At 45.1% G+C, this 17,710-nt stretch overlaps 1 protein-coding gene across 1 annotated transcript in view; it reads left to right on the top strand.

Moving 5' to 3' along the window:
- Positions 1-15,789, top strand: part of SLC2A1 (solute carrier family 2 member 1) — a 34,719-nt gene extending 18,930 nt beyond the window's left edge. Inside the window, exons 4-10 of the mRNA XM_033922202.1 lie at positions 2,712-2,952; positions 4,422-4,584; positions 5,316-5,503; positions 7,645-7,749; positions 8,548-8,649; positions 9,316-9,519; positions 13,275-15,789. Of these exons, the coding sequence (XP_033778093.1) occupies positions 2,712-2,952; positions 4,422-4,584; positions 5,316-5,503; positions 7,645-7,749; positions 8,548-8,649; positions 9,316-9,519; positions 13,275-13,481 (1,210 nt within the window). The 3' untranslated portion in view covers positions 13,482-15,789. The remainder of the gene's footprint in view (positions 1-2,711; positions 2,953-4,421; positions 4,585-5,315; positions 5,504-7,644; positions 7,750-8,547; positions 8,650-9,315; positions 9,520-13,274) is intronic.
- Positions 15,790-17,710: the final 1,921 nt, after the last annotated feature.

Below are 17,710 nucleotides of genomic sequence, written 5' to 3'. Positions count from 1 at the left end.
TGGGCCAAAACAGTCCTAGAGGTCACTGACAGCTGGATGGGTACAAGTGCCAATTGCAATCCCTAGTCCAACAGGATAGAATGGTTGCTCTTTTTCTGCCGTCTAACTGTGCGATTGTACATGGTGGCTGGAAGCTGATTTACCTAACACGCCTGGCTCTGAATAACTTATAAAACAGTCATAAATGGGTAACAGGAAAGATAACCATCAAACAAAACCACTTCAAAAGGGGCTTCCTAATAGATTTATAAATCGATACCACTTCCTTAACAGATATATCAGTTCATCACAGCCATGAAATAAGAGCAAAGCCAGAGGGTGGGAAAAGCCTCAGATTTTCAAGGGAAGCCCTAGGAGATTTCAAAGAAGCTCTGGGAATAATCACTGCAAGTACTTCTTTGAAAGTTTGTTTGATACAGCAAATACGTTTGAAAATTGATCTATTTTGTTTGAAGAGTTTTGAGGATTTTTTTTTTTTTTTAAACTACTTTGCAATTTTGAGCGTCAGGGGTAGGTTTTTCTGCCAGTGACTGAGAAAGGGAGTTTGGAGAATCTCTCTACATGACTCCCGCTGAGGCTTTCCCTTTCTGATTTTGCTCTTATTTAATGGCTAAGATGACCAGATAAATCTGTTAAGGAAATGTTATCGATTTTCTAAATATAATAGGTCGGCCCCTTTTGGAACTGTTTTGTTCGGTTGTCTAAATAACTTTACAGCATAAGATGGCCTCTCTTGTCTCATAAGAGATGTCCTTTACAGCCTCAGGAAGGAGAAGCGAGGAATATCAGTTTTAGGAAGTCTATTCTCAACACCACAATCAAATTGCCCGCCTAAACTCATTGACACCATGTTTGTGACAGCTCTAATGCATATTCTGAAAAACTGGAAATCATCCTCATTACTAGACTACACCTTCTGGTGGAACTCTTTAAGTATGTACCACAAATTTGAATCTTATGCATATGAGAAGAAATTGTTTTCTCGATCCTCCACAAACTTGACACGAAACAAATCACCTTGGTCATTCTTAGATTCATATGTTCGTTCTGCTCTATAGACACTTCTGCCTCTCTCTCTCTCTCTCTCTCTATTTCTCTTTCTCTCTCTCTTCCTTTATCTTTCTCTCTCTTTCTCTTATCCCTCCTGCTTCTCTGTCTTTTTCTGTTCCTTTTCTAAGCAGTTCCAGATACTCTGGATCCTTTTCATTAATCTAGTTCTATTCAAACGATTGTAGATACGAATATTTGATACATGATTTTTATTATGATTCTATGTGTTTGAACTGCTTTCTGTATATAATTCTTATAATATTCAATAAAATTATTGAACTAGGAAGTCTATTATATATTTTTACCCTTTTAAAAAAAAAATGTAGCAATATTAAGCCAGCAGCGGTCCGCAATCTTTTAAATGGCGAAATTATGCCCAGATATTTTGTCCAGGAACTGGCATTTAAATATTAAGGCTATACCAAACATTGGTATTCGGCCAAATAGCGATTTAAATTTGAATAAGAATACTGTGCTAAATCTTACTGAAAGAAATACTTGAACTCTGATTTCATGTTGCGTCTTTTATTTCTTATGCTAATTAAAGCTCAATGCTCATTTGTTTGTATTCAGTATTCGTAATCAGCTGACTCTATTAATTATGGCTCTATTAATTATGTGAAGACAGTTGCCAACATTCATCCCTTAACTGCTCAGTGGCATAGTAAGCGGGAGGGACAGTCCGCCACGGGTGCCGTCTTGGTGTGGGTGCCCCTCCACAGCTGCTTTCCTTCCCCCATACCTCTGTTGACGTTCCTGGTGCGGTCGCACCAGCATCGGCTCTTCTCTGATGTCACTTCCTGTGCCTGGGCCTAGGAATTGACGTCGGAGGAAGCACTGGCACAACAGCAGCTTGGGGGTTGCTGCTCGCGCCAGGAATGTTATCGAGATGCAGGGGAAGGAGCATGTGGAGGTGGGGGTGGGGGGGTGGGGGTGAGCTCCGTTGCCCCGGGCGCCTCTCGCCCTCGCTGTGCCACTGGTCCCGCTGTTTATGTGGTCCTATTTGGCCGTTAGCCTAACTGCCGACACTCTGCTCCTGGACCGCTGGCAGAACAGCTGGTTTCAGCTTCAGAGGTTAGAGGGGATATTCGATAGCTCTATCCGGGTAATTAGCATTGACCGTTCCCTCAAGGCCCGATCAGCGCTATTAACCAAGCAAGAAGCTCTTTTATCCAGATAGCTGGCTTTGGATATTGAGCCCTGAATACTTAAGAAAGAATTGAAGGCAGCCTCTTGCTGCTGCTTGCACGGGGTGGGTCGCTCCCCTGGTTTATCTCTTCGTGTGGCAGTGTTGTGATTCGGCCGTCTGGCTAAGTGCCGCACTCCCTGACCATTCCAAAGGTTCTCATTGTAACAAGAAAGTTTGGAGCTAAGACAGTGGTTCTTAAATCTATCCTGGGGGACCCCCAGCCAGCTGGGTTTACCAAGATATCTTTAATGAATATGCATGAGGCAGATTTGCATGCCTGTCACCTCTATTATATTAGGACTATATTGAAAACTCGACTGGCTGGGGGTCCCCCAGGCCAAGTTTAAGAACCACAGAGCCAAGAGATTTGGCTTTCTGTGTGCTAATAACGATGGCCATGGTAATAGCACCAGATCTTAAACCCTGGTGAGAGCCATGCCCTAACCTTCTCCTCGTGTCCCTTGGCCTGCAGACGGAACTCGATGCTGATGGTCAACATTTTGGCCTTCCTGGCAGCCTTGCTGATGGGCTTCTCCAAGTTGGCATACTCCTTCGAGATGCTGATCGCTGGCCGCTTCATCATCGGGTTGTATTGCGGCCTGACAACTGGCTTCGTGCCTATGTACGTGGGCGAGGTGGCACCTACAGCCCTGCGTGGAGCACTGGGGACCCTGCACCAGCTGGGTATCGTCATTGGGATCCTGATAGCACAGGTGAGGTTCTCTCCGTGATATCTGGCATGGCGCTCACTGCGGTGGGGTTAGCTGTTGCGGTGGCCAGCATGCCAGGGTTACACTGTGTGTGATGACTGATTGTATATATGAGTGACATTGTGTGTGAGAAAGTGTTGACCGTTCACAGCTATTTGTGGCCCTTCCACGTTTTGTATTTTGGGTCGGGTTTGTTTTTTTTGCGATCTGCTGTCCCTTTGTTTTTCAACATACCCAGCTATGTTAGTGCCTCATAAACAGGGACATGAGACTTTTTCCCCTGGGTAAAGCTTTTAATTTTACATGCAAGAATAAAAAAAATTTTTTGTGATTGCCAGTGGCATGGCAAGGGTGAGAGACGCCTCTCCCAAGCTGCTGTGGTGCCAGCGCCTGCTTTTCCTCTGGCGTCATTTTCTAGCATATGACGTCAGAGGAAGAGCCGACTCTGGCGCCAAAGCAGCTTGGGGGGTTGCCGCTTACGCCGAGAATGTTAGCGGTACAGGGGAAGGGAAGCGGTGTGCACGTACTGCCCTCCCCCTTACTGGTGATCACACGTGTGTGTGAAAGTAGCTCCATGGAAAACGTGCGCTTGTAGGCGAGCGGCGTATATGTCCCAGGGCGTTGTTTGGGCAGAATAAGGGTAGCGTCGTGATGCACGTAATCATTCCGTTCCATAGGGCTGTGATGTGCATCCTTTAGAGTAGAAGTAAATTTGGGCAGGGCCGTTCGCATAGGGTTACCATATGGCTCCAGAAAAAGGAGGACGGATTGTGACATTCGGGTTTTACTTCTGTTGCTTTCAATAGAAGTAAAACCCGGATATCTCAATCCGTCTTTTTTTTCTTTTCTTTTTCTGGAGCCATATGGGATCCCTGCATTTGCACCTCTTACGAATTAGTCCGACTGCGTGTAGTGGGGTTTGATACTTGCGTGACGGCAGATTAAGGTTTTCTATTGATACTTTAAGGGTGCAAATGTATAAAGGACACGAAAAGTTAACTGCCCAAATCTATGCGCTAAGCTAGTATATAGAGTGACAGCATTTTAGGATATTATTATTATTTAGGTGTCTTATATACCGCCTATCGAGGTTATCTAAGTGGTTTACAATCGGGTACTCAAGCCTTGAGGTGCCCCCAATTATGCCTGCTCTGTAGCAGATGTACCTAGATGCAGCAGTTTTTTATACTGTCCACTAGGTGGCAATCAAGCCCGCACCACTCCTGCCTCTACCCCCCCCCCCTTCTGCAGCACTGTATCGAATTAGGGGTAGATGTGGTTTGGGCGCTTTAAGGCAGGCAAGTTGCAAGTTGTCTGCGTGTAGCAGGCGAGCAGGCTGAGGCCAATAGCTGCAGAAATGCAGACACCGGTGCCCGGAGACTGTGGTGCTCAGCTTGGGGGTGGGGGGTCTGTGGTGACCGATGTGATGGAAAAGGTGGTCCGCTGACACCGTCCGCCTCTTGCCTTTCCAGGTGTTTGGACTGGACTCCATTATGGGCAACGACAGCATGTGGCCCTACCTGCTCAGTTTCATCTTCATCCCGGCGGTGCTGCAGGTGATTGCTCTGCCTTTCTGCCCCGAGAGCCCGAGATTCCTGCTCATCAATCGAAATGAAGAAAATCGTGCCAAAACTAGTAAGTCCCCTTCCTAACGCACACCCCCCTCCCCTTAGATCCATGCACGGCTCCGATATACAAGCTTTCTGGTCTGGGGTGTTTCTGTACCAGTGTTGCCATCTGAAGCCTCTGCTTGCCCTGGATGGTAGCATGGAATGTTGCTACTCTTTGGGGATTCCACGTGGAATGTTGCTACTCTTTGGGGTTCCGGAATCTTGCTATTCTGAGATTTTGGAATGTTGCTACTCTTAGGGGATTCCATGTGGAATATTGCTACTCTTTGGGGTTCCAGAATTTTGCTATTCTGAGATTTTGGAATGTTGCTACTCTTAGGGGATTCCACGTGGAATATTGCTACTCTTTGGGGTTCCAGAATCTTGCTATTCTGAGATTTTGGAATGTTGCTACTCTTTGGGTTGTGGCCAGGTACTAGTGACCTGGGTTGGCCACCGTGAGAACAGGCTACTGGGCTTGATTGATGGACCATTGGTCTGTCCCAGTAAGGCTATTATGTTCTTATGATCACTTTATTGTATTGGATTTATTTGATATTCCGCCTTTACCCAAGTATTAGGCAGTTTATAATAACAGCAAAATTTAACAATTACAAATATAATAGTGTTCAGGAGAGGACTGAGACCCCAGACAAGAAACAGCCAAGGGATAGAGGGTGGAACTAAGCAACAGCTCAGAGCTCAAGGACTTCCCTTTCGGCTCCATAACCTTTCTTCTCTTTTGGGTCCTGATAGTTCTGAGGAAGCTGAGAGGCACAACGGATGTGAGCAGTGACCTGCAGGAGATGAAGGAGGAGAGTCAACAGATGATGAGGGAGAAGAAGGTCACCATCCTGGAGCTCTTCCGCTCCAGCAAGTACCGCCAACCCATCATCATTGCCATCGTCCTCCAGCTGTCCCAGCAGCTTTCGGGGATTAATGCAGTAAGTAGTGGGAAAGAGTGGAGACTGTGGGCAGTGAAGGAAGCGCACCGGGATCTTTCTCGATGGGTAGTTGTGGGATGGGAGCAGATGGCCACTTCTGAGTACCAGATGGGTTGATATATTGTCAGCAATACGTACAGTGAACGTTTGAGGTATAGTTTTGCAAGCATTTTAAAGAAGTGAGCTAACAGGCATAGTTTTGGTTATTCTGAAAACCAGGCCTGTATGTGGCCGTTTTCGGGACAAGACTCATAAATACCTTCAGAAGCCCAGTTTACAAGGTTCGTGGAATGATGGTCCCAGAGCACTTTGTCCCCCAGTGAACCGGTCCAGGAATTACTGGGTTTGGACATCCCCAACAAACAGAGAATGTGGGTCGGGTCATGAGGAACTCGCAGGTCACAATTTTTGGTGATTTGGAAGTTGACATTCCATATTCATCCTCCTCCACCCAACCCCACCCCACACTACACTTTAAATTGCCTACGCTGTTGGCCATGTGTACCAAAGGATGAAATTAGAAAACCCCAGGGGAATAAGTTCCTGGTTGGATCTGTGTACGGAATCTCATGAGTCATCTTCCTCATGGATACTGCAATAACCCAAGTTGCTATCCCTTAGTCCCTCCCTGTTCCAAGAAAATTCCCTCACAGTTCCTTGACCTGTTTCTAATGTACAGATAGCCCCAGTTCTTCCTGGTATTTAACAGCAAAGCTCCCTACAGTAGGACGTCCTCCGACAGGAATTCCCCTATGGAGTCAGCCTATGATAAAGGATTTCTAAGGGGAAAACATTTTTCATACCTGGAGCAAGGTGTTTGAACCCTTACAAAGACAATACGAATAGTTGTCTGTATCTGGAAACATATTATCCTACTGGGTCAGACCAAGGGTCCATTAAGCCCAGTATCCTGTTTCTAAGAATGGCCAGTTCAAGTCACAAATAGCTGGCAGAGTCCCGAAAAGATTCCATGCTACCAATGCCAAGGAACAACCAGTGACTTCCCCATTAATAACAATTTCTGGACTTTTCCTCCAGGAATTTGTCTAAATCATTGAACCCAGCTACATTACTGAGGAGAGTGTGGTGCAGTGGTTAGAGCTACAGCCTCAGCAGCCTGAGGTGGTGGATTCAAACCCTGCATTGGTCCCTGTAACCTTGGTCAAGTCACTTAATCCTCCCACAAGGACAGAAAGGGAAAATGCTTGAAGTACCTGTGTGTAACTCCAAAAAAGCAGTATCCAAGCCCCAGTCACTCGATCCTGCAGCAAGTTCCCGAGGTTAGCTTTAACTGAGGGGCTGATTCTATAAATGGCGCCTAGAAAAATGGCGCTGGCCACAAGTCAATCACACATAGGCGCTGTTTACAAAATCACGGCTAGCGGTGCCTATATAATAACTTAAGCGCTTGAAATGTAGGCTGGGGTTTTAAAGACCTATGTTTTAGGAGCATCACACTTAGCAGCGCCTAAGTCATGCTCCGCCCCTAGAAATACCCACTTGGACATTAGGCATCACTAAGCACCATGCAATTTTTTAACCAATTATTGGAGCTATTAAGAGTATTTTGCTAATTAAACTCCCCCCTCCCTTCTACTGAGCTATGGTAGAGGTTTGTACTGTAGTCTGGAGTGCTAAATGCTCCTACGCTGCTCTGATGCGCATATAATTCCTATGAGCGAAAAAAAAGCATTTAGCGTGGTACAAACCTCTACTGCAGTTTTGAAAAAGAGGGCTGAATGAAAACCAAAACAAAACTGTATTTTTCGTTCTATAAGACGCACCTGACCATAAGACGCATCTTCATGTAGAGGAGGAAAAACCAAGAAAAAAAAAATTTGGTTCAGAATTTTTTTTCTCTCGGTTTTTCCTCCTCTACACGTAGGTGCATCAGGTGCGTCTGGTGCTGGGAAGCCCGCAGCGTGACCTTTCCTGCCTGGTCCCCCGCCACTCCATGATTGGTTGCCATCAGTTCTCGCATTCCTGCAGGGATGGGGACAAATTTGTCCCCGTGTCATTCTCTACTCTGTAGCACTAAGCAGCTGCCTCTTGATGCTTTAGTAAAGGATACTGGGATATCAGCATCTTTTTAACAGAACTGACCACACGGTATGTTTTCTTCTTTCTTTTCCTCTGTTCAGATTTTCTACTACTCCACCCAGATTTTTAAGAAGGCCGGGGTGGCACAGCCAGTCTACGCTACCATCGGAGCTGGAGTTGTGAACACAGCCTTCACAATTGTGTCGGTGAGTAATTCTCAGCTTCAGTGCAGTCTTGAGACCATAACTGTTGGCTTTACCATATAGTGACAATTTTTACAGTCTTGTCTGGCAATAAGTAGAAATAAAACAAACAAACAAAAAAATAGTACTCTTTTTATTGAACTAACTTAGGCTTTTTTTATTGCCGGCAGCGGCGGTATTAGCTCAGATGCTAGCGCCTATGCAACATTTCCCAACCGACCCCCCTTCCCCCTCGCCCCCTAAAGCAGGAGCAGCAGCAGCAATGGACAGCCAGCAAGAAGCAGCGCTTACGAAAGGTTGTTCGCTGCCAGAGCGCTGCCGCTCCTGCTTTAGGAGGCCCGAAGGTATGGGGAGGAAGGCTGGTCACCGAATCGGCGAGCCCAATTTTTTTTAAGAAAACGAATCGGTGAATCGGGCAGCATTGTGCAGCTCTGGCGCCGTACCGGGTAGGCAAGTCAGTTGGCAGGCGCCCATCTTCCCTCTCAATGTGCTGTGGCACACAGTTTGCGATACACTGCTTTATAGCCTTCCTAACCCTAACTCTGACCCTTAACTCCATCCCAACTTTCATTTGCCCGAGTCCCCTTCAGCTCTGTGGTTGAAATAGAAAATTCTAAGGGGCTTTTAATATGGAAGGAATAAGCAGTTGTTTTCGTCTCTTAAAATTGCACTCTATTGTTTGAGGAATCTAGTAAGTGTTGATGTGATGCTGGAGAGAGACAGATGATGCTTATTGAACCCTTCTGAGGAGGGGTTAACCATGACCAGAGTGATTTATTCATGACTATCTCTGTCTGACAGCTTTTCGTGGTGGAGCGTGCTGGTCGCAGAACTCTGCACCTCATCGGCCTCTTGGGAATGGCTGTTTGTGCTGTTTTTATGACCATTGCCTTGGTGCTACTGGTGAGTCCCCCGCTTGTATCTCCCACCCTGAATTCTCCCTCCTTCCTGCCTTGTTTCTCCCCCTATGGAAGAAGAGCACAGCCTTCAACATCATAGGACATGAGGGCTGAGATTTATAAAGACATTAGAATATGTCCCGAACTGAAATCTCACAGCGATCTGTGGTAAAAGGAGTAGGTGGCCAGCGAACCAGATTTGGGAAGACAAAGTGGAAAATGATAGATTTGGGAGACTGGAGAGATACAGATGTGGGGAGGGGGGAGGCACAGCACAGAGTTCTGAGAATACCAACCACGTAATTTGGGGGGGCATGAGAAGGAGGGAAGAGTAAAAGGGACAGATGTAACAGTTCAGAATTGGGGAGAGCTTGAATCAGGAAATGCACCATAAGCCAGGATCAAAAGCCACTGAAGGGGGTGGGAGAAGAGAGAAATCTGGGCACAAGAATGAGAGAAATGGATAAAAATAATTGGCCACGGAGATGAGGAACAAGGGAAAACTTCACAAGAAGGTAGCACTAGGGAAGGAAGAGGCATAGGAGGGAGAAAAGAAAAGCAGAAACTGGAGAAAGCAGAAGAACAAGAACAGTGAAATTCATTGAGGTTCAGGACTCTTTACTAGTAAACAGCTGGAATAACTCCTTCCTCTTTTCCCTCCTGTGCACAGGAACAACTGAACTGGATGTCTTATATCAGCATGACCGCCATCTTTGGCTTTGTGGCCTTCTTTGAGATTGGGCCAGGTCCCATTCCGTGGTTCATCGTGGCAGAGCTCTTCAGTCAGGGGCCGCGTCCCTCAGCCATCGCCGTGGCTGGGTTCTCAAACTGGACGTCCAACTTCATAGTGGGCATGTGTTTCCAATATGTAGAGGTAAGCAGAAAAGCAGGGTGGAGTAACAGAAAACATAAATTATAGCTTCTTCTACTACAGTACCTTTCGGTGTTACCAGTGCAGCGGCAACAGTCTATAGTTTATAATATCATGTAAGAGTGAACCCTGATAGCAGAGACTTTATCATATACCGCACTTGATAGATGCCGTTATTTGGTCTTATAAAGGGCTGTTTTTCTTCATTACCCTATGTGGAAGCATTGTGTCCCCAGCATGATGAAAATATGTAAGGAAACCATAATCACATTAGGTAGTAAGATATTTCTATCCAAGCTTGGATGCACACATTACTACAGGGTAAAGAATGTGGAGGATCCCACAAGAATCAAACTTGGATTCTAAAAATTCATTAATACACAAGGATGACAGTTATGCATTTTTATTGACTCTCTTTTATCTGGTAGTTTGTCTGTCAGACCTTCTGTTGGTCAATGGCTCCGTGATCTTCTGTCAACACATACCTGGAGAATTTTTGAGATCCCATTTTGATATCCATCTCTGTGCTCATCCCAGACATTGTAGCATCAGTCTTTAGCTAGGTACCAAATCTGGAACCTGGCTAACATGGACTCTAAGACTAGCATTTAATTTTATAAAAGCTACCAAGACCATGCCATCTGGAGTTTATCCTATGAAGAAAATAGGTGCCTACTTTGCTTTTTAGAATAGTAGTGTAACTGATCAAAAACATATCTCGATTTGTAGGCAGGAGCTAATCCACCAGCCTTAGAACTGGTATAAATATTTCTGTGTAGATAAGAACATAAGAACCTGTCCCATCTAGCCCAGTAGCCCATCTTCACAGTGGCCAATCCAGGACACAAGTACCTGGCAAAAACCCAAACAGCAGCAGCATTCCAGAATCTCAAGATTCCGGAACCCCAAATAGTAGCAAAATTCCATGTGGAATTCTCAAAGAATAGCAACATTTCATGCAGAATACCCAAAATGTAGCAACATTGCATGCTACCGATCCAGGGTAATCAGTGGCTTCCCCCATGTCTGTCTCAATAGCAGACTATGGACTTTTCCTCCCGGAAACTGTCCAAACTTTTCTTAAAACCAGCTATGCTATTCGCTCTTACCACATCCTCTGGAAAATGCATTCCAGAGCTTAGTGAAAAATTACTTCCTCCTGTTGGTTTTAAAAGTATTTCTTTGTAACTTCGAGTGTCCCCTATTAGTTGTAATTTTTGACGTTAAACTGGAATTGGCAAAGTGAACACCATTGTTTTAGCATGTACATACAGAATAGTGTATAACTGGTGAAATGCCTGGGTTACCAGCATTCAGGTGCTTTTTCACCCCCCTAAATCTAGGAGACTCCTTACAGAATTATCCCTCAAAAGCCAACCAGGGACCCTCCCCTTCTACAGCATCCCACCCTGGCTAGCCCGAGGAACAGAAATTGGGCTCATCTCCTCTGCACGACAGCAGACAGTCCTTGCTTCTGAGCTAGGATGCCAATTATCTTAAATTTTGAGCAGCAGGTTTAATTTTCAGTTTCTAGGTGCCAGTAAACATCTTGGCTCTTTAAATTAGTATTTCTGGTAATTGGAAGGACTTTTAATCAGACTGATAATTGTCTAAATGTAATTCATAGAGTGCTAGCATAGCATCTGAACCTAGAGATTTGGGCTTAATCCCACTTCTGTAACGATCTTAATTTCTGACTTTAAGCAAGTCGTTTAGCGGCAGAGACTTGCAGCTGTTTGGTTTATCTTGTATAGAATTGTGTACAGTACTCTGACAGGACCCCTTACAAAGGTATGCAAAGAAATTAAGAAAAGAAAAGGGGGGTGGAATCAGGTGATACCTTTTTTTATACAGCTGGGCTCCACGGACTAGATTCAGTAAATGATACCTGCATTTGGATACCAAAAAAATGCATATCAAGCCCTATTCTATAAATGTCGAAAAGAGCAACGAAAAGAGAGGAAAATCAAAATTCATAAGTCAGAGTAACAGAAACAAAAGTGGATTAAAAAACAGTACCTGTAATGATACAGGAACAATTAAAAAAAAATTAAAAGCAACAGAAAAATGTATTAAAAACCACAAGTAAGTCTTGGTGTAACATAAACATGACTTCTGGTAGTCTGGTAGGACAAGGGAACTAATCTTCAAGAAAATTGTTGTACAGGGGACCCAACACGGTCTGTGTTTCGGCACGTGGCCTTCCTCAGGAGTCCCTGTTACTTGAATTGAAGCAAATGCAGGGCGGATATGAGGGAGCAAGGGTTTACACCAACTGAAACCTGGTGTAAATCCTCTCAGGGATCCCTGTAATACTGTGTGCATCTTTAGTGAACACCCCTCGACCTGCCCATGCCTCTCCCTTGGCCACACCCCTTTTCAGTTGCATGCTAAAAGATTTGCACCCACCACTTTATAGAATAGCATTTATCAGGGTAAACATGCAGATCCTAATTTCAGCCAATTATCTGCCATAATTGATTGGTAATGCCCAATTATATCTAATTATCGGCTTGTTAATTAAATTGCACACGCGATTGTGGGTGCCATGTATAGGATCCAGGGGCAACTGCTAACTGTAGGTAAGCGGAACCGTGAGACGGGCATAAAAAGATTGCTTTCGGACGCCGTGGTCTCTATGGTACAGTTTTTACAATGATGTGGAGATAGCTCCAGTGGCGTTGCAAGGGTAGGAGGCACCCAGGGCGGTGGCCCTTCCCTTCCCTCCCTCCTTCTCCGTACCTCTGAATCTTCGCCAGCCCGGAAGTGATTTCAGAGGAGAGCCAGGCTGGCACGAGCGGCAGACCAGAGACCTTGCTCGCTCTGGTAAAGATTTAAAGAGGTAAGGTGGGAGGGGAAGGGGGTGGAGAGATCCCGCTCCCTCTTACTACGCTACTGGATACCTCTCTTCATTGACATGTTTTCACTTTTTGTTACTACGGCCCACTTTTGAGGAACATCCTGCATGACCCGTCAAATGCGCAAAGGACAATGGCGCCCCGTCAATCACGCTACATACAGCGGATACTATTTTGTCTTTTTTGAGGGGGTGGGTAGAGAGGGAAAGGGAAACCCCCCCCTCACTACACTTAAAATATTCACTTGCTATCTAGTGTTAGGGTAAGGTTTAGATGAGGATTATGGGAATCTTACCCTAATAGTAGCGCGATTGACGGGACGCCATTCTCCTGCGCGCATTTGGCGGTGTACCACATCCTGCCTTAAAAATGCAAGCAGTGTCTCACTTCCGGTTCACCACACAATTGTTTCCCATGTACTCACCTTTATAGGACCCCCAGGGACCCCTGAAGAAGACTTTTTGTCGAAACGCGGACCGTGTTGGGTCCTGTATCCCTAGTGAACTAGGTCCTTTAAGGCTCATATGTGGATGATTTACTTTTATGTGGATGGAATTATTTTTTGTGGATGATTTCAGTGTACCTTTGGAACTTTGATACTTTCAAATAAAGTCCATTTGGGAACATCGTCACTCCACAGAGTTTTTTTGGTTTTCTCTGGATTTTCTTCTTTGTGGATATTTTGGGGTCAATTCCTTTTGTTTTTTAAAAATTAAGAGACAGTTTCTGAAAAAGGACGCACTTAGACATTCTAAAGGTATAGATTTTGGTTGTTGGTTCTTTTTATGCCTTTTGCTTTTATTTTTAGGATTGATTTATTGTATTGATTTTTTTATTTGCTGTGATACAAATGAGAAACCTGTGTCTTCCACTGACGCTCCTAACCATTTTGCCTTCCAGGAACTCTGTGGCCCCTACGTGTTTGTCATCTTCATTGTGCTGCTCATCTTCTTCTTCGTATTTACCTACTTCAAGGTCCCTGAGACCAAAGGCCGCACCTTTGATGAGATTGCCTCTGGCTTCCGTCAGGGTGGAGCCGGACAGATGGACAAGCCGATGGCCCTCGAGGAAGTTGGATTGGGCACAGGAGACGACTCCCCAGTGTAGCGGCACGGGGCAGGAGAGAGCGGGCTCCGTCCTCTTTCAACCTTCACTCGGAAAGGTCACCCCTTTGACTGTGTCACAACTGGACTGATGACTTGGATGAGGGACGAGCTTGCAGTGGTTAACCTGTTACCTGTGTTCGCTTGTTACATCTGCTGTTTCTCCGCTGACCATTCTCTGTAATCGGTTGCCGTGCCAGATGCCTCAATCTGGAGGATGTCCAGGATTTCAAAAAAGTGCCGAGAGCTTCAAAAACAGAGAACTGGGTAACCTTGTTAGTTTTGAGTGAGGCAGGTGGGGAAGCGAACCCCTTTCCGGTTTTAAATACAGCCTTATTTATGGAAAAATTCCAGCCTTCTAAAGGTGTGGAGGTTTTTAAAATGTTTTTTCTTTTTTTTTAACATTTGTATATTATGGAAGAACAGATTTCCAGTTCAAAAGTCTAGGCCGCTTAATTGGCCAGTCAGGTGAAGCCGTTTTGTCTTGCAATCATGATGTTAGTACACAAATGGCTTCTCTTTTCTGGGTGAAAGCCAGCTTACGACCCACTTAGGACCGATCACCACCCTTCACCTGACCAGACAGTAAGCCGCAGTGAATTTTGAGCTTCCAAAATTCCTGTGTAGATAGACCATGAAAGCAAAAGGACCTTGGAGCCCAAGCGTTCACCAGTTCATGGGAGCTGTCCCTTTTGGTTTCCATAGTCATGTCAGGAGAGGGGGGGGGGAAATAACTCCCACTGAGTTATGCTGTAGTAACCCAACCACCTTTGGCAACATGCCCGAGACCAGAGCTTCAACCTCTGGCTGTGAGGTTTGCCACCCATGGCTTGAGCCATTGCAAAGGCATCCTTAGCATAGTTTCGGTTCCCACCCGTCCCGGGGCAAGCCATTCAATTCAGAAACCTGCAAAGTCATTGGAGGGAAGCTCTGAGCAGGCAGGGTAGGGCTCAGCTGCAGACACATGATTTTCAGAACAGTGGGGATTTTGGATAGATACCCTCTTACCCTCTTTTCTAAAATTACATTCCTTATTTGGGGGCAGAAGTGGTGATCCACGTTGGGCTTTTTTTTTTTTTTTCCTATAGCATAAGAATACAAAATTCTTGGGTTTTTCCTATCCCCAAATTTTCAGAATGGTGACACGGCATCCCTAAATACCCATGGCTGGCTGCAGAAGGTCCTGTGGCTGAAAAGAAAAACTCCACGCCCGTCGTAACGTGCCAAACCCACGTTAAAGGTTTCTGAGAGATTATTTGTTTAGGCAGGAACAGATATGGATGAAATCTTAGTGCAGACATGAAATTCAGCAAATGTAGTAGAAAGACAGTATTTGGAACAATAGGTATGTCTCCTGGGGGTGTCTAAGTGTTAGGCGTTTTAAACTTGTCTGCAAAAACATCCAGCTTTACCTCTAGACTTCCACAGGGGTTGTTTCACTCACAGCAACTTCTGGCTTTGAGAGACTTTGAATTTAGCGTCAGACTCATTTAAACCCATGTCACTTTCACGGGGCTAAAATCTCCATCCCTTGCCTGACACCGTGTTGGGCATTTGACACTGTCTGTCTTCTTGATTCACATTTGTAAGCCTTCACCTGTTGCAGCTTTTTACGGAAGCGATGAAATCACTTCTCCCTCTGTGGATTTGGAGGACCGTGGAAGCGAGTTGCTACAAACGGAGTGACGGAGGGGTGATAGTCTACCTAGAATGCGACCAAAGGTCCACATTCCCTGTGAGAGCAAGGCTTTCAGTTCATTTAATGTCCCACGGTATTGCAAGCAGACACGTTCTATGACTGGCAGCTGGGAGATACCCTTTGTGGTGTGGTTGGGCAGATTGGAAAGGGTTCTGTACCTTTCCCTGCCTTCATTTGACTACTTTGCAGTGATAGAAATGTATGTAAGTAAGGGTATATGCTGATTGCAAGATTTTCCACCACAAGGAAGGTGTGTAAAAATTCTTTCTTGCCCCACCTGGAGTCCGCTGGTATACTTGTCGAGAGGGACACACTGCCTTTAAACCAGGAACGTCCATAAAGAGCCTATTGTGATGTCATGGGGCATTGTCCGTGCTGCCTCGCCATTGGTTAATGTCGTGGGGCTTCTTGGAAAGAACCCCGTGCATGGTCACATGATGCTGCTTTGACCAATGGTGAAGCAGAGGGAGCAGTGAAGCCTGGTCTAACCCAAGTCACTGCTGCAAGTGAGCCCAGCTTCTGACCAGGCTCTGACTGACAGAAATTCATAATTGGACACATACATTTCCTGCTTTCTCTGTACAGTTTTTAAAGATATTTAAAATGTTATATATATATATATATATTTGCTCAGTGGTTTAAATAGTAAGCCTTAAGTTATAGCAAAATGGTTTGCCAGGTGATGATACTGTAAATAGGCCCTGCCATCACGATCACATGGGATCGGATGCTTTCTTCTGGTGACTGTAATATTCCAACTACTCCCACCGAGTAGAGTAACGTAATTCTTTTTTTTAATATAGTTTAACAGTACTGTAGATGTTTCTGTTGCACTGATTTCGACACTCGGTCAGTTTTAAATGTAAATGTGGTTAGTTGTCCTGATGAAAAGATGTGTGAATGTTTTTAGATGTGTGTCTGGCACATGTTCAGCTATTTAATAGTATTCTAGGATTTTTTTTTAATTTGAACTAAGTGTTAAATATTTATTTGTGTTTTTAAAACGATGTTGACTACACTTGAAGTAAAATAAACGTTTAGAAAAAGAGAAATAAAGGCTGCCTGATCTCTGTGTGAAAGACGGGGGAGGAGGGGGCAGACGAAAAGATTGGAACGTGGCATGTTTAAAAGATTTGCTCCAGGCCACTTAATGCTCTTTTACTCGGACATAAAATGCACCCATCCATTGCAAATGTGCCCCTGGGTAATGCCCAAATTCTAAACGTTGACGGCCATTTTCAATATGACGTCTAAACCTGAGTTTAGACGTTTTGAGGAACTGGATTTTTCGTGCATCAACCAAACATGCCCATTTCAAAACGGCAAAACGTCTAGCTTGTGTTTTGAAAAATGGGTGTGTTTGTGCCCTGCGCGTCCAAATGAAAAGCCCTTGGGATGTAGGAGCGGGGGGGGCCATCATTTGTAGTGGACTGGCCAGGGCCACACAGGCATCCCAGCAGAGCAGGGGGGGAGGGCACTGGACTGAACTTCAAATAAAAAGTCCCATAACCCCCTTATATTGTATGATGAACCCTTCAAAACCCACCTCAAACCTACTAGACCCAACTGTAGACCACACCAATAGCCCTGAGGCCTGCAGGTGCCACCTATACGTAGGTACAGTGAGATTAGGATGAGGTTTGGAAGCTCACGTGTTCCACTACAAGGGTAATGGTTAGAGTGGACTGTGGGCCCTGAACCCCTACCTCTGTGGTTCACGACACTACTCCAGAATGGGCCTTTACCTGGATTCATAACATAACCATTGCCCCTTCCATCCCCCAGACATTCCTCTGAGAAGAACCTGCTTTGCTTTGTGAGTGGTAAATAAGAGAGAAGAATTAAGAAGGAGAACTCTTCAGAGTGTTTCTTGTACCATTTTTTTCTGGTAAATACTTTGTAACATCTCCTACTATCCATTTAGTCATGTCTGATCTTTGGATACTCTGTAGCATTTAGTTATTTTTATACAGCCTATCAATGGAGCTTGTCAAGTGGTTTCTATCCAGGTACTTCAAGCATTGTTCCTGTCTGTCCTGGTGGGCTCACAATCTATCTAATGTACCTGGGACAGTGGAGGATTAAGTGAGTTGCCCAGGATCACTGGGATCAGCACAGGATTTGAACCCACAACCTCAGGGTGCTGAGGCCCTAGCTCTAGCCACTGCGCCATACTCTCCTCCAATGCAGTATCAGAAGTGAGCCAAGTATAGAACAATGAAGCCATTGTGACATCACTGATGAGGTTGGCTCTTATTGGTGGAATCAGGCATTATGACATCAGGGAAAGGGGTTGGGACTTGGAGACCACCTTTTTCTAGTTATACAATCACAACCAAAGTGGTTTATATATAGGTACTTCAAGTATTTTCCCTATTTGTCCCGGTGAGCTCACAGGAGCAGTACAGGGTTTGAACCCACAACGTCAGGGTGCTGAGGCTGTAGCTCTAAGTGCTAGGCCACTCCTTCCTAGACAGTCCAAACTGAAGTAAACCCTCCATAGTCTGTACTGCGTGATGTGGACTGAAAGTGTG

The sequence above is a fragment of the Geotrypetes seraphini genome, chromosome 15 (genome assembly GCF_902459505.1).
Source record: "Geotrypetes seraphini chromosome 15, aGeoSer1.1, whole genome shotgun sequence".
Taxonomy (NCBI): Eukaryota; Metazoa; Chordata; class Amphibia; order Gymnophiona; family Dermophiidae; genus Geotrypetes; species Geotrypetes seraphini.
This window is presented reverse-complemented; position numbering and strand designations above follow the sequence as displayed.